The sequence below is a fragment of the Lytechinus variegatus genome, chromosome 14, assembly GCF_018143015.1.
Source record: "Lytechinus variegatus isolate NC3 chromosome 14, Lvar_3.0, whole genome shotgun sequence".
NCBI classification, from domain to species: domain Eukaryota; kingdom Metazoa; phylum Echinodermata; class Echinoidea; order Temnopleuroida; family Toxopneustidae; genus Lytechinus; species Lytechinus variegatus.
In genome coordinates this window covers 26,709,989-26,732,988 of record NC_054753.1, presented here as the reverse complement: position 1 = coordinate 26,732,988, position 23,000 = coordinate 26,709,989, and the positions used below count along the sequence as shown (strand labels likewise).

The 23,000-nt window shown below is 37.0% G+C and overlaps 1 protein-coding gene across 3 annotated transcripts in view; it reads right to left on the bottom strand.

Annotated features, from left to right (window-relative positions):
• The window catches only part of LOC121427208 (nephrocystin-4-like), a 64,666-nt gene that overhangs the window by 17,720 nt on the left and 23,946 nt on the right, over positions 1-23,000 (bottom strand). For 2 of the 3 annotated variants that reach the window (XM_041623486.1, XM_041623484.1), the window contains exons 4-23: positions 22,240-22,347; positions 20,840-20,995; positions 19,320-19,459; positions 18,587-18,768; positions 17,886-18,024; positions 17,163-17,384; positions 14,310-14,387; positions 13,326-13,337; positions 9,956-10,092; positions 7,988-8,210; positions 7,301-7,383; positions 6,172-6,360; positions 5,612-5,704; positions 5,197-5,314; positions 4,756-4,899; positions 4,037-4,138; positions 3,004-3,211; positions 1,091-1,320; positions 431-489; positions 88-255 (exon numbers count right to left, since the gene is read on the bottom strand). In XM_041623486.1, the coding sequence (XP_041479420.1) occupies positions 88-255; positions 431-489; positions 1,091-1,320; positions 3,004-3,211; positions 4,037-4,138; positions 4,756-4,899; positions 5,197-5,314; positions 5,612-5,704; positions 6,172-6,360; positions 7,301-7,383; positions 7,988-8,210; positions 9,956-10,092; positions 13,326-13,337; positions 14,310-14,387; positions 17,163-17,384; positions 17,886-18,024; positions 18,587-18,768; positions 19,320-19,459; positions 20,840-20,995; positions 22,240-22,347 (2,791 nt within the window). The remainder of the gene's footprint in view (positions 1-87; positions 256-430; positions 490-1,090; positions 1,321-3,003; positions 3,212-4,036; positions 4,139-4,755; positions 4,900-5,196; positions 5,315-5,611; positions 5,705-6,171; positions 6,361-7,300; positions 7,384-7,987; positions 8,211-9,955; positions 10,093-13,325; positions 13,338-14,309; positions 14,388-17,162; positions 17,385-17,885; positions 18,025-18,586; positions 18,769-19,319; positions 19,460-20,839; positions 20,996-22,239; positions 22,348-23,000) is intronic. The other variant, XM_041623485.1, reaches the window with a different exon arrangement.

The window sequence follows — 23,000 nt, the reverse complement described above, 5'->3', positions numbered from 1 at the left end:
TTTCCAAAATATGCAAAGTTACATACAAAAAAAAAACAAGGCACTTTTGGTTGATTTTCCATAACTTAAAATAGGCTTTCAACTCACCTAAGACTTGAGTGTTCCCACTGTATAGAGATGGTATGAGCAGCATTGTATGGGTTCTTTAGGACAAACTCAAAGAATTCCGCCCTTCCGAAGGCCGGGTTGATGGTGTGTTCCGTTGTGATGACAGACTGTAACATGTTCATGATCCCTTCCTTCTTAGACCTTTCCCTGGAGAGGAGATATGAATAACAGTATACAAATAGCGAATAGGCATGAGTGCAATGGTGCGAGATTTCGCATGAGGTGAAAGAAAGATGCTCTATTCAACGAGACGTTAGCCGAGTTGAATAGATGGTTCCATTCTTTCACCGAATGCGAAAGCTGTTTAAATATTATTCCTTACCTGTATAACTCTATTGTCTTCAAATCTCTTATCCTCTGTGTCTTTTCTTCTTTTTTCATCTGTAAAATATAAAGAGTGATAGATGAAGCAACAAGTGAAATTTAATTGAAATCGAACAAATAAACAACAGCACATACAACCATTGCAAATCTTTTATTTCAACCATAACTCAACATTTTCTGAAAATGTTTAACAAGAGTACCAAGAAGTTATGACAAGTACACATGACATCATTTGTGTATAGGGCCATTTTTACAGAGGTGTATCAATCAGATGCAATTATTACATGTACATCTGGGAACAACCTCAAAGCTTGTGTATAGTTTTGGTAAATCCACCAAAATGCACCTATCACTATTCCAATTCATTGCTAGCTAATATGAATGGATATGCCCTATAACAGTTATGATGTGGAGGATATGAAATGAAAATGTGTTTTACAGGATAAATTTAACTTGATCACTATATATCCAAGATTTGAATATTTGAAATTTTCTCAGAGAAGTGCAGTTGGAAAAATATCTAACGGTCTCTACGCTTCAGTAAGACTGTCATATTAGATGATATTCGATTATCAATCACATTATTGACCCTTTACCAAAGCTATACACAGGCTTTAAACAGTAGTTGGAAATTACATCTTGAATACGGTCTACGCACCACTAAGGTATTAGTTAGTCCATTATTCTCTCTTCCATGGGCCTGTCGTAGAGCCTCCATACGAGCTAGCTTACGTTGCTTTACGTGGTCTCCTTCCCTATTTGATTCTTTCAGAGCTACCGTAGTCTTGTCACGCCGAGAGAAGAGCGCCGTCGCCAGTTCCTGGTCTGCTTCCGCCATGTGAGATGCTAGGTAACTACGCTTCTGCTTCAGGCTAGCTAGGCTTGCATCTGTTGAAATATTATTTATTATATGACAACTGATGTTTTCATATGTAGTTCCGATTGATTCTTTATTGATTTTAAAATATTGAAAATTAACAATGAATAATAAATATTCAAATTAGTTTCCATCTACTTAGAATACACAGATATATGAAAGTGACATATCTAGAGTTTGGTAAGATAATTCTATTATACAATGATAATGCTTCGATCATAGTCCATATAATTTTCAATCAAATATTTTATACATGAATTTACTATGACTTCAATAAGTTTACTATGACTTCAATAATTACTTTAGAGGAAAAGGACCAAATATAATTTTTAAAATCAAATACAGTGTATTTTACATATCAATTTGATATGACTTGAATACATTTCATTATTAAAACAAGACAAATCTGATAATTCTACATCAAATCACTCCACTATCTCTGGCTATCAATTGGGAAAGACTCGTAATTATTACTGCAGATTACAGATGAGTGAGATAAAAGAATAGATATAGGATTTGTAAAGCACACGTATTAAGCTTGTTAGGTGCTCAAAGCACTCCTATAGAAATGCACACTAAAATTATTTGAGCAGGAAAGGGCCAACTGCAAAAGTTGCTTGCTCAGTGTGAGAGAGTAGGCAGCCCTTGTATCTACAAAGTTTGACTAAACGGGTTTGAAATGAATAAGCCTACTACAGAACCAGACTCCTGGACCCTGCCTTATAAAGATTTACGACTGATCCAATCAATCATAACTCTATGGAAGTCCATCAGTGCATAATTTTTTCTATTTTATTGCAAAATCATTTTTCTTAGCGGAGACACCGTACGAGCATTTAAAGCGAAAATGTATTTCTTTTTGGTCGATATGTTCCGTTGGTTACTCACCTATTACGTAACGTCAAAGAAGTGAAAGAAGTTCCTCAGACTTATAGCTGATTGTTCTCATAAATTTATGATGTGAATGATGTTTATGTTAGATTTATAGTTGTTGTCATTATAGTTTTCATTTATACTAAATCTAGTGATATGTCATAAATATTTGTAATGTTGTGGAAGGATATTTACATCAGATAGCGTTCAAGTGTAGTTGGCACGAAAGAATAAGCGTTTAGGTTGTTACGGCGGTAGGATAAATGAGAAAGCAATTTGTGACGACAGTGCACGTTAGGGGTACATGTTCGTTCTTCCAAGTCAAGCTCGACAAGGAGGCATGGAATTTCATTGACATCTACCATGTCCGAGCGATGCCGAGTGAAATCTCTGGAGGGTGACTTGGTGGATGTACCCTTGTTCTCTCTTGGCCTATAGTAGGGGGTTTGTTTTTCCTTGTTTCTATATGATCTACCTGGCTGTCAATAAATAGCTGACCAACCCCTATTTCTTGTCTATGGTTGTCCTGACTGAGTACCCAACCCCCAACCCATACTACCACCTAAGCCCAGTTTACTACAGTAATATGCACAATGTCCTTTGTCAACAAAGAGAAGCATAGTGAATTTTCAAGAAAAGAATCAATGCATAAATATATACATCATAGAAAATATTTTGAAGAAACATGCATTAAAGATGTTGACATTGCTGGCCGTCCACAGTTGTGATTGATCTGATCAATCATAACACTTTGTAAGACGGGGCCCAGAATTACATAGAAAAACTGTGAATAATTTCCTTCTCAAGCCAGAACAACTCACTTGTCTGCTTGGTGCCTGCATGAAGACTGCCCCCAAGGAACGCCCCACTCCCGTCCTCCTGCACGATGACCTTTGTGTCCTGCAGAGGCAAGGTCGTGGCCTTGATGACCTTCGCATCAACCTCCTGACCTACGTTAGCGAGTCGTAAGTGAAGGCGCCCTCTTGTGACGTTCCGTGATCCTACAGGTCGGATGCTTCCCCCTCGTTGCTGTTCATATTTCAACAAAAAAAAAGAGAGAGAAGTGAAATGATACAGGACTATCATGAAAAGAAATCGTTTCAAATGTAAGATAAATCTAGATCTGATTGTGGATTGCTAGCAAAATAACAATTTACAAAATATTGAAATATCAAAGATTTTTTTTTTTTAATATAATCTAATAGAAGAGCAGTTGAATATCACTTAAGTTCATCAATGATCTAAAATCAAAGTCTCCACAGTATTAAGAAATAACATGGAATTTACAGAATTCCACAGAAAATTTAAAAAATTCAGGCCCCAAAAATGAATAATAAAAAAATACAACGAAATCCATAAAAATCCAAAGCATAACCAAAACTGCATCAGCGTAAAACTTGCTGATCAAACCTTTTGATAAAATGATGAAAGAAATTGCGTTATGATATGGGAGTAGATCACACACCAAAAAATTTTACAGAGTTCAATTTTGAACCCCAATCTTCAAAACATCTTCAAACGGTGACATGACTATTGAGTGGAGCGTTATGGCCCAGTGGATCAGTCTCCGGACTCTGAAACAGAGGGTCGTGGGTTCGAATCCCAACCATGGCGTAATTTCCTTCAGCAAGAAATTGATCCACAATGTGCTGCACTCAACCCAGGTGAGGTAAATGGGTACCTGGCAGGAATTTATTCCTTGAAACGCAGCGCGCGTAACAGCTGCACTGCTAAAGCCAGGGTAATTATGCTGCATACTGTAGAGCGCTTAGAGACTTCTGACAAAGTAAGTATTAAGCGCTATATAAGCAAGTATAATTATTATTGAGATAAAAGAATGGATGCACTACTTACAATATCCCCAGTGAGTACATAATCCTCATCGCTGTGCTCCGTTGTCAAGATATCCACTTCATGAGTCACTTGGACCGCTTCTCTACCACCACGAAGGAGATGCTAGAAAATAACAAGATACAAATTAGAATTAGGAATGGAAGCAAATAGCAGGGCAAATGTTCACCTATCATTCGATGAGACTAACCAGAGAGTATACCAAAGGGGGGTTGGAAGAAACTTGCAATAATAATAGTAATAATATAGAATATTTCTAAAGCGCCAAATCCACATTATGTTCTCAAGGCGCTGAAATATACTTGGTATGTTACTAATACCCCGGCTGTAGCTGAGCAGCCATATAGGCGCTAAAGCATTAAAGGAATAAATCCTACCGGGTACCCATTCACGATCAATTACAAGTCTGTTTTTGGACACTAAATCAATCATAACTTTTGAAATTAATCGCACATTTGCAATTGATTGCTACTCACCATCTTGAAACAAGCAGAGTAATCTGCTATGCTAGAGCTAAATTTGATCTGTCAATTGTAAAATTGCAACAGAATATTTGCAATCAATTGCAAATATTTTCTTGCAACACCCCCTAAGTGATGATTTCTCTTAGGTATCAACATACTCATTTTCCCATTTTATTTTTTTTCTGAGTACCTAGACACTTAATTCATTTTTAATATGCCCTACAAAAAAAATTGTTCATTATCGTTTATCATTATTACCTTGAGATCAACAGCCAATGATCCGAGGAGTAGAAGAGAGTCACCGTCCCATACATCGATGTGGAATGTCTGTTTCTCAAGGTAATGCAGAAACAGTCTTGCTTCCCCAGGCTTCAAGAAAGACGGATCAACGTTGTACCGGACCTGAGGTGGGTTATGGAAGAAACAGAGAATTGATGTTATAGTAATACCATCATCACCATAACCTTCAACAACAGCATAACCACAGCCAACAGCAACAATTTTCCCATTCCATAACCATCAATGTCATTATCCTCATCATCATCACCACCATCATCATCGTCATCATCATCACCACCACCATCATCATCATCATCCTCCTCCTCCTCATCTTCCTCCTCATTATCCTCATCATAATCATCATCATCTTCATCATCAACATCATCATCATCACTATCCTCCTCCTCCTCTCCTTCTTACCATCCAACCAGGAGGTCCATCATCCGGTTCTTCCCCGTCTTTCTTCAACCTCTTCAAGATGAACGGCAGGCTCTGGGGATCAGCCGACAACTTCCCTTCGATTTCACCAAGTAATAATCTATAAACAATGAAAAAATATATATACATGTACATGTATGTATTAATGTGAAGGCTTAACAGTACACCATGGATATGGTTTACAGGGAGTGAAGTGTCATGCCTAAACACCAACACGCACATGTCATTGAATGCGTAATCTGATTGATAATTTGATGGTAATGTGCGTCCCGTGCGACACATTATTCTGTTTATTCCAAATTGAAAGTAAGTGTTTTGAAGGAGGGGAAGTTAGAGCTTTTTGTTGCTCAACAATAAAATATTTCCATGATTATAGAATGATTGAAGTTCAATATACCTTTCTGTCGTTACCGGCGGATACCTGTAGAATTGGAATGTGAAGAAGACAGTCTTTGGCATGGACTTCTGATTCACTTCAAAGGACAGAATTCTGCATCAACATAAAATACAAAGAAAAATCAAAGCCCATATTTGAAGGAAACCTGTGCATCGTATATCTAGTCCTAAATTACACACAAACCAAGATTTACGATGTAGAGAGAAAGTCAACAAAAATGCAATGTCTCTATACTGGATAACAGATCAATGGTGGATGGAGCCATAAATATACATGTATCAACTAAATAAAATCAATCATTAAAATAAATCATGGTATTGCCTGATTGTATGATTGTTTCTGCAATTATATATTGTCTTGTCATATATAATGTAGCAGTACAAATTATGATAATCTTTACTCTATATACAGTTTACATATTTTCCATCTGTCAATCTTACTTTTAGCTTCAGTCTGGGTCTTAAACTCTCTTTGCCCGCTTGAAGTTGCACCTTGAGATTAATATGGCACAGGATCGATCCTGCCCACGGCGGGCAAAGCGTTATATTCACTTTACTAACCTAGACATAGCTAGAAATTGAATAACAATCTCATTGCTCTGCAGGGGATCATTAATCTCCCGTTGTGGATTAAGACGGGTGTGATCATTGGGATCAACAACCTCCGGAGCTTCCCCTCGTCTGTCTGTGATCTCTGGGAAGCCTGCCTGAAAGAGTCTGGCATAGGCTGCACGGCTTAGGCCTGACCCCCTGTAGGAGTTAGACCAACAAAAAAAATCAATTGATAAATCAAACTGGATAAAACACATTTTCAAAATTATTTCCAATTTTAATTTTTTGTTTAGGGGTGGGGGAGTGGGGACAAATAGTCATGCGCCATTGTATAAGCATACCTAAAGGCCACAAAGACTATCTACAACTTCCCACTAGTCATTAGAGAAAGAAGATCTCTGACATTGCGTGACAATGTCCAAATCTATCTGGATTTATTACAAATCAACATCTAAGGAAGGTTTAATCGTGGTTAAACAATTCTTACATTAAAGATTAAGGCAAAAACATGAAGCCATCATCAATACATAACATCGAGGTCATGCTCTCTTTAGATATTCATAGTTTAAATTCCGATCTGTGTTTCACAAAGATTTAAGTATGAATTAAGTCACACTTAAATGCCGACGCGCACATGATAATCAACGCGCGATCTTATTGATAGATACGCAGTAGTGCACGTCCCCATGGCACGATCTGACTAATACGGTCAAGCCTTTCATACTGTATGCAACTCGGCATTTAAGTGCGACTCAAGTCATACTCAAATCTTTGTGATACACCCCCCAGGAAGTCATAATTGGTCAGGAGAGTGGTGATGCATGTTACAATATACAGCACAGGAGAGGGTGTTTCATGAAGCTGTTTATATAAAGGTATAGCAACTTTACGAACGACTTGTGATCCTTTCTCGTGAGTTCAATCAACACCAATGTTTTTTGGGTGTGCATCATTTACCACAATAAAGGGTCACCAGTCGTGTGTAAACATATACGTAACTTACAAACAGCTTCATAAAACGGCCCCCAAGGTACGATATGATAAAAGTTACATCTTACTTATCTGACATTGTGTGGCGGCACTTGCTTCTCACTGATTAATGAGCAAAAAATTAGGTGTGTGAGAAACCAAGACTTACCCTTGCTGCACTGGACCAGTTGTGATGACAGGTGCGTGTACAGGAGTAAATGGAATCTCATCAGCTGGCTCACCAGCTGGGGCCTATCAATATTACAACACAGAGAAGAGGTTATATTTTGTTATATTGCATGATCTATACTAATTATTGATTAGTCAAATGACATTATGTTATGAAACTAGAACGCTAAGGGTCTGAACTGTAATTTGCGCTATTTAAATATAGAGTATTATAACTATTATCATTATTATCATTATCATTAGAACTGTACAGGGGTGAATGGAATCTCATCTATTGGCTTACCGATCTGTGCCTATCAATATTACAAAACACAGAAGAGGTTATAGTTTGTTACATTGCATGGTCTATATAGATACTTATTAATGATTGGTCAACTGGTATCATGTGACTAGAATTGTCTAGAGGCTCACCAGCTGGGGACCAGTCACTGAGGATAATAAAATTTAGACTGACAATTGATTTAATGCGTAAGGTATTCATTGCTGCAACTTTTTTTGAAAGTGTGCATTAAAATGTTTTCTCGAAATATTGCTAAACTTGAAATCAATAACTTTGTTATTTTTAATCAGATTTTGATCAAAATTTCAATATTTTGCTTGGTGAATTTCAGTCTGATTTGATTCAGTCTTGAGTACCCCATTAATAGTAAATTCTAAAAGAACGCACCTCCATGTGCATGATCTCAAAGGGCGCCCTCGCCGTCATGGGCTGGGCCTGGATGGGTGGGTACTGCCCCCTCATACCAGGGGGACCCATGTAGGGCTGGGTGGAGGGACCGGTGGCATACATCTGAGGCATGAGGTACTGCTGGGTCGCTGGGCCTCGGTCTGGGGCTGTGGAGTGCGGCTGAAGATGGTTGAAATTGGAATGGCTGGCTCCAACTGGCAACCTAAGAAAAAAACAAAAGTTTGAATAATAATAACAAAAACAAAGACGTTGAGTTTCTTTAAAATCAAACTATTGATACATGTGCTGTACAGGAAGAACAATAATCCAATTTGTGGATTTTATTTCGCATGTGTGCACAAGCAGAAAAGGAGTAGTTACATGTAGGACATTAAATGCTGAACTGCCAACCTGAACAAGAACATTTCAGTATTTTAAAAGCTGATAATTGGTATTTTAGTAAGGAAATCAGTATTTTCAAAGAAATACCATAGGACAACACATAAAACTGGAACTTTAGAAATCAGTATTTTGCATAAAACCATCAGTATTCTTCTTGTTTTTCAGTACTAAATACGGAAAATGAGTACGAAATATACATGTACCTGGCAGCTCTGCAAATGGCAAGGTGATTTTCAAAAATGAGAAACGCCATGACTATAATGCAATCATCATTCATACATTTATCTTAGCCTTTTTTCAAATCTGCAGTAAGATTTCAGACACGGTCAATAGGCCGAATGTTAGCTTATGACAAGAAACTGATATCATTTATATTGAAATCATTGGTCACAAATCCTGTGAGAGCACAGAATATTCAATTAAAAAATGCTCCCTACATACATGAACAGAAACCACTGAGTATGATAAATTGTTTACTTTCAAGTAAAATGACCTTCCCTAATTTGTCAGGAAAACTTGAAATCTTGGTCAGTGTTGTTGCATCCCTTCTCGCGTTACTGCACAGGGGAAATCTAAACCACTGAAACTGAAATTACAAGCATGTAGCTCTTTTGCGATATTTCCTCTAGTCCTTGGTTTTGTGTGAAAATAAAGACACCGATGTCAAGCAATTGTTTTGGTCTTTGCAACCAGGTATTTTTCTAGCAATGAATATGTTGTAAAGCTGGGAAAGTAAGTGTGAAAATTATAGTAAACTTTAAAGTCGATTACCATCTAAAATGGGTCTGCACCATCGTATGTGTGATACAACGGTTCTGATGACCGCCGATGATGTTGTTGTGTTGGGGTTGGATCGATTGCACTTTAACTTTCAACCAGACTTAATAAGAGGCAAATCAATGCAAGATGTAGAATGTATAGTTCATACATACATTTATTAAATACTTGATGAAGATGATGATAACAAATAATACAGGAACATGAGTAAGTCTGATGGTGACTGTACTCTCTAAACTCCAATCTCTAATATATCTGTATGCTGGAACAATCTGTAAAGCCATCTCTAACCAATCTGTAATAATCTCTAACCAATCTGTAATAATCTCTAACCAATCTGTAATAATCTCTAACCAATCTGCATTCTCTGAAGTAATCTGATTTTGGTTCAGAAGTGAATGGTCTGGTCTAGACTCTTTACGATCAAACAGGTGTTGGTCAACCTTGGACGCTTGACCAAAACAATTTGTACGTCATAACTTTACTCTGAATTGGGGGAGTTGACCTTTTATGGAGAACATGAAATGTAGTGAATAAGAAACCCATAAAATGTGTGTGCGTCAGAAGTTTAGCTGGAAGAAGAATGAGTAATACTTTCTTATGAAAGTTGGAGCTGGTATACTTCCTGTAGAAGTATTGATTAAGTATTGATTATGTATAGATATAACATTGAATATGTGAGATATGTCTTATCATCACATAACAATGTATCAGTTCAATTCATTACTTCTTCAAAGTTCAATTTGATTTTTACTCAGACACTGGTTGGGAGGTAAGGGGTTAACATACCTAGGGGACCTCGGTATGGGCGGTTTACCCATTACCGATGGGGGTAGTTCATTCATCATAGAGGCTTCTGTTCCGCTCGTCTGGGACGGCAGCGATTGCATGGACGGATACTGCCCTCTAGAGTTGGGTCTCAAGTCCTTTGGAAACAAACACAAAGACAAACATAGTGGCATATGTACATGTACAAGTAGCAAAGTCACTGCACTTCACATTTCAGTCATGTATATGTATATTAATTTACATGAACATGTAGCGTATATCTGCAAAGTGATTTGAGACACCATGCATCAAGGTCTATTATTAAAGAGGGATATCATCATTATCATCATCATGATATTGTAATCAATAATGAAATGCACTTTCTAGTAATCCATGGGTATAAAGTGATAATTTTTTTTCTAAATGGGTATCCATTTAGGTTCTTGGTTATATTCCAGCTTGGCGTTTATCAGCACAACGCTGTCCTGTCGAGTTCCTTAGGGAGTTACCATAAACAAACATTTGAGCCTGCAGCAAATATGCATTACAAAAATTTCCTGTTTGATTGTCGACCTCACTTCGGACTGCAAACTGCGGTCGGATACCCCGTTTTTCGTTTGGAAACTCTCAAACAACATTTCCAACCCCGATAAACCCATCTTGGCCAGGTAATCCCCTTGTCTCAATTTCACCACCACGGGCCAGCCAAACGAGCGTTGAGCCAAGGACGAAATGATAAACAACAGCTGTGCTATTACGTAAGACTTGTCTGCCTGTAGAAGGATCTTCGGAATGAAATTATTGTATTCGATATTAATCACGTTTTCAAAGGCATATTACATTCAGACATCCAATACTAGTCCATTTTCAATTTCGAACGAAGAAAATCGACCTCGAAATAAGGAAAGTAAGCGAATAAAAATGACGGCATGTTTTGCAGAAACCGAGCTCAGCGCTGCGCATGCATCCCGTCGTGTGTGGCCCCCTACTGTGACTGTATATGCCGGGCTCTTGCGTTATCTTCGGACCGACGTCAAGAAACAGGTGTTTTGAAACTTAAATTGCTTGCTTGGGGCATGTTAGGGTTTGTCGTATTTGGAGAAGAGAATTGATGAGAAGGGAAACCAGGGTATAGTGATCTCAAATGGAAGTTTTTCGTCATGGCAAACTTTGTAAACAGCATTTGATAACTCTTGACTCCCTCTGATACCCCATATGATTAAAAACTATTGTGAAGGAAACACTGCTTCCCCCTTTGATCGTATCTTTTATTGAATCTTGTATTATTATACATTTCTAATGTAAAAAAAAGCTAAATAGTGCTCAATCTCTTATATATAAAACTAAAAGAAATCAAAATAATGCCCGTACCCAACCTGTAAAGTGTGCAATGCACTGCTGTCATTATTTCTCCCCTCATAGCTACGTAATTTCAATTTGGATAATAACAGAAAAAAATCCACTGTTGCAATGCAAAGCAAATGGAATAAAATTTCAGATAAAAAAAAAGAAAAGGGAAAAAGGTTGACATTAGCTTCTTGTGCAGTGTAGAGTTAGAATTAAATGTCGTTCTTACATGTACTTCCAGTAGAAAATAAGAAACATGGTTAAATAAACTCTATGGGATTGATATCAATGAAGGTAAAGAAATTCAATCATGTTATTATTCAGTGGTTATTTAAATCATGTACTTATTAGTTAACATATATGCATCCCAGAGTGACAGCAAAGATAAATAAATAATAAGATGCACAAAGATCTTTAATTTGCTGCAAACATCATCTACGAACAAGAAACGACACTGAAAATGAGAAAATTTAGACAGATATTAATTCCGTTATAAAACACAAGTGATCTACATCACCACCAGTCAGTTGACATGGCACAGAGAAGAGAAGAGATAATGTAGGTACCACACAACTTTAGAGAGATGCTATTATTCAACATAACGCATATATACATACAGAACAGACAGGGAAAGAGAAAGAGAGACAGACAGAGACAGAGGCGGTTACACCTGTTTTAGAAGAGCAAGATTTTGTTTAAAGGGATAGTGCTAACATCGACCGCATAATTGATACACATGTGAAGTATCAAACCATGCATTTGTCAGTGGGAATATTTTGGAGAGATCGGTTTTAAAGATATTTTCAATGATAAAAAGTGAGCGCAAACATTATAGATTCATTCTTCCTGAATCAGGTGGGAAGTTCATAAAGCTTTTTGTATAAAGTTATGACTGACTTTACAAAGGACGTGATACACACTAGATTATCATTAAATTTATATTCAAAACCAAGTGCCCGGTTTCACAGAAAATCTGGCCCCCAGTTCAGAAAGCTTCTTATCACTGACAAATAATGCATTTCTAATCTTGATAAATTGCCTCTCATCTGAGCAATGATATTAAACAAGATTCAAGAAACAAGATCTAGGCTCCCACTTCACTAAGAATTCGAATTATGATAACTTTGAAAACATGGATATTCAAATTTATAGCAGCTACCATGGAAACATAGATATTGACTGCTAACCCAAAATACCAAGGTAGTTACTACGATTGTATGCTCTTTGTGAAATGGATTCCGAATGTAAACTAGATCAGGGCTTTCGACTTCCAAAGCTCTAGTCACAGTTGATCCACTCAACCACTAATCAGACTAAGTGGATCCAGGGGGGGGGGCAAACCTGGCATGTAACCCCCCCCCCTTTTGAGAGGCGTAATTAAAACTTCTAATGTAAAAATGCTGTGACTATGAAGTGTACGCGCCCCCCCCCCCCTTTGAAAGTGAAGACCTAAATTTAGGTTAAAAACCTTTCTTTTTTTGCTTGTCAATTTTTTCCTAAGACACTGTGCCCCCCTTTTGGAAATCCTGGATCCATCCCTATCAACCTCAATGATACGGATATTCCATAATTCATCAATTTCATAATCATTTCCAACAGGAAATTTGCACAAAGTCCTAAGTTGTAAGCAAAGAGAAGTCCACTTAATTTTCAAGAAAATGATGGATGGTTGAATATACATTATATCTAGAAAATATTTTGAACAAATATGCATCCTAGATGTTGACGCTGTTATCATTCCCTATTTGTGGTTGATTGGATCAATCGCAACTCTTTGTAAGACAGGGCCCTGGGGCCCGTTGCAGAAAGAGTTGCAATCAATCGCAACTCTAAAAATCATGCGCAACTTGATTTTCAACCAATCAACAGCCCGCATTTGGGACTTGCGTTTGATTTTTTGACTTGCGTTTAAACGCAACTCTTTCTGCAACGGGCCCCTGGTCACTTTCACATATCAAACATGTATACACACTACACAGAGTCTGTTACAGTGAGAGTAGATTAAAACAGTGCTAATAACATTGTTTATCATGTGATACATTACCTCAGTATCCAACTATGGGAGGGAAAAAAATTTCAAGATGGGAAAAATTTATGAGCAGTGCATGGGAAACAAAATGAAAAAAAAAATTTATCCCTTTATTTGCCTCCATCTTTTTCATATTTACATATATGTTCATTTTGTTTTAATGCTTTCTCCACACTTTTTTTAATGGGCTGGCACAGCAAAAATTAATACAATATACACAAAAATCTCCATAACGACATTTTACATGTATATCATAACTGTTATTAGAAATCTAATTAAATTCAATTGCTTCTTGGGTCATAATGTGAATTCCTTACATGTACATTAAACTGAATTTGAAACTAATCAAACCAATAATTAAATGTACTACTCCATGTACACATATATATAGCTTCTATCTTTATCTTATTCAATGGGCATATGAAAATCTACTTCTGTCAAAAGTCATACCCTTTTCATAAACCTATCCTCCAATTAGCCGCCTAAGACTAATGCGGATAATTCAATAAAAATTGTGTTCACAAACTCCGAAAATAAGCCGCATTATTTTTACGAGCGCCCATCCTGAAAAAGGCGGATAATCATCATGACAACTGGACACGCCCCCTCCGATGCGGTTGTGTTGGAAAAGGGTGACCTTGTGACTGCACCATGGCGATTATCCACATTATTTGGAAATGCGTTCATAAACTCAAAATCTTGTCCCGATGCTGCTATTATGCGGATAATAGCAGCATCAAAATAATGCGGATAACTCTTGTCCTACTCCAATTTTACGACCAAATTATGCTGCTATTAGCCACATAATTGGTTTTATGAAAGGGGTATCAGAAAGCAACAATCACGACTGAATTATTATTCACCCTCCTTCCACCGTCCCCCTCCAAAAAAAAAGTTTCAGGGATAATTATAATACTATAATGCAAGCAGGCCAGTTTTATTCACGAAAGTATATTCAAATCATCCTTTATGGCATTGGGTATTGAACTGTGAACTTACCGATGGCCTATGTAACCTGGGAGCCTCTGACGGCACCGATGTAGACTGCGGACTAAGAGGGCGCCTCGACTCTTCTTTCTGTAATTGAAATAAAATACATAAGTTTGTGAAATACTAATAATATCATTATCAATGTCAGTGTTGGATGGGAGATAGCCTCGAATATTAAGGCCTGGTCACACCGCCCGAGCGTGTTGGAGCAGTCGTGGAGCGGAGAGAAAAAAATCATCACCGCTCGCTACCGTCCACCATTTTCGATTTCGATTGTTTTTATTTTGTGTTCGATTTTTCCCCAATTTTGTGAGCGAAATTTGACCCTCTCTCCCTACCGCTACAAGGCCGCTCCAACAACGCTCAGGCGGTGTGACCAGGCCTTTAGACAGAGACAATAACATCCCAGAGAGAGACCAAGACATATGTATGGGGTGTTGCAGCGGACCGGCCGAAATTCGCAATGCCTCACAGGAAAAAGTTTACATTTGTTGTGCGTGCTGATACTACATGTACAGTGTATGGACACATGAAGCGCTGGCCGGTGTGGCTTGACCTGATATATGCTGTTTACTAGGCTCCAGGAGGTGGTAGAGAAATTTGCCCACATATTTCTTTGCGAAATTTAGACCTTTTGGGGTGAATTCTTGCCTTATGGTTTTCATTCTTGAAGCATCACAATGTGCACTGCCTGTTCCTGCCCATGACGTTGATACTACGTTAGAAATTTGGCCTGTTTGCTGCATCCGATAGATGGCGAACCATATTGCGAATCCATTCAATTGATCGCAAGTCACCTTCCAGGCCCGAAATCAATCCAAATTCACGTATTTCATTGCAAATTTGCAATTGATTGATGGTCTGCTTCTTGCATCAACTAATTGATTTACATTAGTTAAAACTAATCTATCACTTGTAAATTTGCACATTTGCAATTGATTGCAATTATCTTTCATAGACACTTGTGGTAAGAATTTGCCAAAACCAAGCTCGTCTCAAAACACTCAACACTGACAGATTGAAGTAAAGCGCTAAAGATTTTGAGCGCATTGCAGTTTCCCTCCATGGTGCACACTCACTTTCAATGAATATGGAAACAAGTGGAATGCCTCTGGCCGTCTCACCTGCATCACGCGGTTCAATATAGCAGCAGTGCTGACTTTGAATACTACTCTAACTCGCACAAGATGTTCAGTGATACATGGTTACTCTTATGTCCACTTTTTATGAACGAAACCAATAAACTTACAGAGATATGATGGTTATTCAACAAAAACCCCAACATGGCCAAAGTTCATTGATCTTACATGACCTTTGACCTTGATCATGTGACCTGAAACTCGCACAGGATGTTCAGTGATACTTGATTACTCTTATGTGTAAAAGTTTCATGAATCAGATCCATAAACTTTCAAAGTTTTGATGGTAATTCAACAGAACACCCAATTCGGCCAAAGTTCATTGACCTTTGACCTTGGTCATGTGACCTGAAACGCGCACAGGATGTTCAGTGATATTTGATTACTCATATGTCCAAGTTTAATGAACTAGACTAATAAACTTTCAAAGTTATGATGGTAATTCAACAGATACCCCCGATTCGGCCAAAGTTCATTGACCCTAAATGACCTTTGACCTTACTCATGAGACCTGAAACTTGCACAAAATATTCAGTGATGCTTGATTACTATTATGTCCAAGTTTCATGAATCAGATCCATAAACTTTCAAAGTTATGATGGGAATTCAACAGATATCCCCAATTCGGCCAAAGTTCATTGACCCTAAATGACCTTTGACCTTGGTCATGTGACGTGAAACTCATGCAGGATGTTCAGTGATACTTGATTAACCTTATGTCCAAGTTTCATGAACTAGGTCCACATATTTTCTAAGTTATGATGACATTTCAAAAATTTAACCTCAGGTTAAGATTTCGATGTTGATTCCTCCAACATGGTCTAAGTTCATTGACCCTAAATGACCTTTGACCTTGGTCATGTGACATGAAACTTTAATAGGATGTTCAGTAATACTTGATTAACCTTATGGCCAAGTTTCATGAACTAGGTCCATATACTTTCTAAGTTATGATGTCATTTCAAAAACTTAACCTCAGGTTAAGATTTGATGTTGACGCCGCCGCCGCCGCCGTCGGAAAAGCGGCGCCTATAGTCTCACTCTGCTTCGCAGGTGAGACAAAAACTCTGGGGAAAAATATCAGAGATTTTTTATGGCAAAGTTTTATGCAACAGGTCCCAGGTTTTCATCTTTGGCTAGCTTTGGAGCTGCTGAAGGATTCTTCATCTTCAATATCTTGGCCTCCAAGATATTCATGTAGGACAGTTTCCTTTGAGACAAAAGTCCAAGACATTACCATTCAAGAACCAAGACAAGACATATGACTCACAACCACTGTCTGAACACATGTCTAAAGATCAAGACATTTCTCAAGAAGGAAATACATGGGAGTCACAATCGCCCCTAAGAGACAAGGTTTGGGGTTACCATCTACTTTGGAGTTGCACCCCAAACCGCCAAAAGCAATACTGTACAGTCATGTATTCAAGAATACTTAGAAATTCAATATCCCATATACAGCACAATGATAGTAACAGACCTTACGCATATGATGTCATAACCTCATAGTGCCCTCCCTCAGAGGATATAGGAATATGCATAAACAGAGTTGTCAGAGATGAGCCAGTTGCAGATCAGCAACACATGCAAGGCAATGGCTCCAGCCTCTGAGATGGCGGCGCTATTAGATCAATTCATAAGGCCTATTGTATTTAGCGCATGAATATTTGTTGAGCAAAGAAAAGAAAAAGCTCCTAAAAAATGAAAATTATTTCTCACTAACCTTAATCTTGAAGACAAATTTGAGTTTTCCAGCCACCATCTTGTTCATCTCATTGCTAGATGGCTCATCACACTTATAGAAAAGGATCCCGTCAGGGTTTGGGACCGGCCCTCCGGTGAACGTCAGGTTGACCTCAGACAAGGAGTCCTGGAACTTAGGGCACCACGCAGCCCAGCGGACTGCGATGTTACGGGTTTGGTGACGATTCATGCTTGAATTCAGCTGCAAAAGAAATATATGCCAATAGAACTTATGAACATGCATGAATAAATGAATAAACAGTAAAAAGAATGTTTGAAGTGGACTTCATTTCTTTTTATTTGTAACACCAGCATTTTCAGTTTACTGACAGATTTTTTTAGTATAAAAATGTGAACAGCTAAAATGAATATGAAGTTAACATGAATTATGTTTAGAAGATGCAAATTTGCATGGGCTAATCACAACTTTTAAACTTCTTCAAGAAATTAACTATTGTTGCTGATATTTTCTCTTCATTTGTCTTCATTCTGCTCATATATTTGGAGTGGATTTAAGTGTTGTGCATAAAACCATTGTATAAAGTCAAAACTCAAAAAATTACAAAATGAACTCCTTTTCTCATGGTTTGGTTAAAATAAAGGAAAATAAAATAGATACAATGACATTTTCTTCCTAAATCTGACAATTATTGCATTTTAAAATAAATTTTGATAAGCACATGATTGACTGAATTAAACCTACCTTCTTGTCACTCATAGAGTTTGGTATCGTGACGATGTATTCCATCATGAAGACTAAGCTAAAGAGAGGATCGTTGACCACCTCTGATAGTTTGATACTACCCTTTACATGCAGGACTGATGTGCCTTGTAGACTCTCCCTGGTAGTGAAAATACAAAATGAGAATGAGATGCACTTACTATGTAAAAACAATATTGCTGTCATTATCATTATCATTATTGTTGTCATTGTTGCTGTCGTCATCGTTGTCATCACCACATCATCATCAACATCATCACATCAACATCATCATTAGCAATATCATAATCATAATCCTCATCTTTACATCAACAGTATCATTAGCTGTATCATAATCATCATCATCATTATCACCACCATTATCATCATCATCATCATCATAATCACCACCATCAGAATCAATATCATCACCACAACCATCAGATTCATCATCCTCATCATCATCATCACAACCATCATTACCAACAGTATAATCATCATTGTTACCATCATCAGATTCATCATTATCATCTTTATCACCACTCCCAAAAGCATCACCTTCATCATCAGCAGCAGCATTATCCGCAATCATCATCATCATCACCTTCATCACCTTCATTATCATCATCATCATCATCATCATCATTACATTCATGCAGCTCCTGGTCTTTATCACATTACATGTATATACATGTATTTCTTACCTGGAGCCAGAGATGCCCTTCTTTCCCATTCTCTTACTCCCCCTGGAGCCCCCTCTGCTCAACGTATCAGCATCCAGCATCATAATCTGAGGGGAGTCAACGTACCCCCAGCCGTTGTGGATACCAACATGCAATCTCCTCTCAGCCACTTGAACGACCCCTTTATCCGATGTGACTTCCTCCTACATGCGTACGGATAGATATATAAGTTTGATTTTTATGGGATGAAAATATGAGTATACTGCTTTGGATAAAAATGTTGTGACCTTTAAGTAAATTTCACATAAAAATAGGAATTTTTTTCTAGTGAAATCTTCATAATTCTGTGTTCAGGTTTGACAAAATTCCTGTATATACACAAGATGAACAAAAAAAAATCAAAATCGGTCAACAAATAAAGAAGAAGAAACATTTTGTGTGAATTTTGAAACAAAGACATGAATTACCATATTTGGTGAATTTCAAAATTCTGTCTCAAGTTTTGTATCATATAAAGCAAACAAGATTGAAATCAGACATAAATGACAAAGAAGAGGATTTCTTGATATTTTGGACAGACGACAGACAACAGCCAACAAACACTACGCAACAGGACAAGCTCATCTGGCTCTACAGGTCGGACGAGATAAAAACACAGCCCCGATAAAATGCAAAAAAATATCAAAATAGCTCCAAATCAATTAATTGCTTGTGGGGTTAAACGCACGCACATAACAAGTTTGAAAAATCTTACCCGTAGAGTCCTATCAGAGTTGATGAGTTTACAAAGGTCATCCTCGAACTTCTCTACGTTAGGATGGAGCGTGACTTGAACCTTGTCAATGGAGCAGGATACTTTCTTCAATGGCTTAGGTTTTCTCAAACTGTCCCCTCCTTCATTAAATATCAAGATAAAGGGGAAAGATCAACAAAAAATAAGAATACAGTAAAAATTAGCAAAAGTATCAAGATAGAGGGAAACAAGATTAACAAAAAAAAGAATACATTGGAAATTAGCACAAAAAAATAATCTGAGCGGAAAAGAATTCATGGTTCAAAACCATACAAATTTTTATGATTTTCTATTCAAAATAAGGTATACCCTTTCTTAGGATTTAAAATAATTGAATAATCACCTCATGGTATTTCAAAAGATGACTTATAACCATTTAGTGTGTTTTTATAGAGAATCGTTAAAAAACAGTATATCTTTTCCAGAATCCAAAATGTATCGCCCTTAATAAACCAACCTGTGTCTACATGTACAGAGTGAATAATCAGATTATTCACATTGCGCGTCGCGGAACACAGCAATAACCACCTCCCAGAGGTGGTTGTGAGAAACCGTATTTCGCGGGATATCGCGGTTTATCAATAAACCGCATCGCGTCTATTTCAACAAGGAAGTTTTTCAGAATTCTGGATACGTACAAGGGTGATACTGATTGATGAGTCTCTGTAGAAACATGGCAATTGAGTTGGACAGACTACTTGGCCTTTACAAACAATTGATATTATTAATGTCATTACAATTTTACTGACAGTGATAAATCAAATTCATTCATTCATGTCATGGATCAGCAAGTAACACCACTAACTGGATGTGACTTAGATTTCAATCTTTGCCCTAAGATGGATTTAATTCATAAGTTTTGGTAGCAGCTGGATTACAAGCAAAAGCTACAACCCTCAGGATGATTTTTAACACTCACTCTTTCTTCAAGAAAGCTTCAACATTATTAGCTCAAACCCTTTTCCAATTTCAGATAACATTGAAAGAAAAATGAGTTCTGGCAACTGCTGATATCCAAATTTTTAAGTAATTAACTTTGGATTGATTTATTCCTTCTTCACTTCAAACATGCTCCAAAGTAGGCAGGCTAGTTACCAAATAGCCAAATCACACAATGAAAAAAAACTTAGTCATAATTACAAAGCCAGAGCTGCTAATCTTGAATGGGAAAAAATCCTGTTCTTAATTTAATTTTGTCCTATTTTCAAGCCTTAATCCCATTTTACTTAAAAATTTTGAAAGACATACAAAAATTTCATCATTCTCAAAAGTTTCAAATATTGCATTTCTAGGAGAAAAATCATCTTTATTGTCACTTTCCCTTAAAAAAAACTAAAACTAGGATTCATCGAAGTTTATCATTCTTACAAGTTTCAAAAATCCTATTTCTAGGGGAAAAACCCTCTTTAGTGTCACTTTCCTTTTAAAATCCTACTAAATAGGACAATATCCTATTAATTGTTAACTCTCCAAAGTCTTACCCGAGTTGGCATCCACAATGGTCACACCAGGGATGATGTCAGTCCCTAGAGCTAGGATGTTCTCTGGTAGTAGGTGGAAGATCTTCTCCAGGTAGCGGTGGGTCTTGATGGTGAAACACAGCTGGCAGTCAGACACAAAGGTGATGTTTGGGTTACCTGATTGCAACACAAGGTGGAAATTTTATTATTATTATTATTTTATTCGGCACTTAATCGAAAAGAAAACATGTACAATGCAAGATTGAGAAATATTACAAAAATACAAATAGTTTTTAGACCTTTTCTCACCCAACCAGGTAGCCTGGGTAGGGAATAGGTCAACTTAATGGCCATGGCCCACAGGCCTTCCCTCCCACACCCGATTGAGTGAAAAAAGATCATTACATATAATAGGGTTACAAAATATAAAACAGGTAGGTTGCACAAGAAAAGGAATCAACTTACGCTTTAATAACATAACCATAGAAAACCAAGGAGGAACAAATATTTGATTAAAATAATTGTGCCAGAATTAGAAAACAGTTGAAGTCAATAACTTTTATCAATAAAAGATGAAAAGACCTAGACTATCATCTAGGCCAAGGCTGCAGCCAAATAGTCTTTGCTTTTGCAAGTATAGGTATGATGCCATTATGCGAAACGTAAGCAAAACGTCTGATTTGGCGATACTATGAAGCCATCGCCTATACGCTCCCATCTTCCTTTAGAGAAATGCCAGTAGTTGCAGTAAACACCGATTCTATGAGAATGTCTGTAAAACCAGGCTTAATTGTCAGTATATCGAGAATCAAGATCCGGTACAGTTACATAAACTGAACTTTGTGAAATCTTGAAATCTACGCTGAAAAATGTTCACACTGAAGATCACCAACACAGATAGGCACACGTTGGACAGTGTATTATTATTGCTGGAATAAAGACCCGACGGAAGTGACCGAATCCGCGCTTATTTTGCTGATTTCTCAGCAATTACACAATTTCTTCCAGAATCCTTTGGCACATATTTTTTATTCATACAGACACTTGGGTGGTCATTATATTAGATTCTGTAAAAAGTCATTTTGAGATCGTTACCAAAACTGGAATTTATCTTTAAGTCATTTTTTTTCATTATTCTCAATGAATATATCAATAATAACATAGGATTTGTATCGATTGTTAGGTGCCTTTTAGACACAGTGCATATAACAGCTGCTCTGCTAAATCCAGAGTAATCATTCTGATAGAGAATCTACTAGATATGATGTCACTACTTTGAACATTTGATGATTCTCTTCCTCTGCATCCTCAGAATACAGGAAATAACAATAAATTTCGAACATTTTACAGCATTACAGATAAATATTAAAAGGTTAAATTGTCTTTTTTATCAATTGATTGTGACAGATATTGACCATTACCTTCAATATCATCATCTTCTAGGTAAAGAAGAGCTCTAGGGGAACCATGGTAGACATCCGCCCTTCTCACTGGAGCTGGCGTGGATTGAGACGTGTCTGGTATATCACCTAAGAGATATAATGTATAAGTATGAAATATAATGTATTTGACAACAATTTAAAAAATGTCCTTTTGCATGGAAACATGTATCCATTGTAGCATGATCATATAGGTAAAATAAAATACATAGAATGAAATATTATTTCATGACTTTTTATTACAAACCTAACCATGTTAAAATGAAAAAGCTAATTTCTACATAGAAGCACAGAAAATGTGTGAAACAATAACATTTCATAGTGAAAAATAAAAAGTGCAAACTAACTGTATTACTATCATGAATTTTAAAGAAAGAAAGAAGGAAAAAAGACTGCAAATTTAATTTTTTTTTTAATCTGAAAACCTTCAAGTTCAATATTTTGATACAACAATAGTATTATGTGAAGAAAAACTATGTAGAAATTGTTTTGATATGCAGACAGATGCATTTCTGGCTCCAAGCAATTGGAAAAATTAACTCTAAAATCAATTAGTCAATATGACAGATGATATGCTGAAAACAGTAATGTCAATATTAAAATACGTCAAATAGGCTTGATTGATTAATTGGTATTGTACATTTATAATGATGGAAACTACCATATTAAACATGAATTGTGGATCAGTGGATTACTCTCTGGATATTGTAGTTTGAACCAAAAGGTCTCGGGTTCAAATCCCA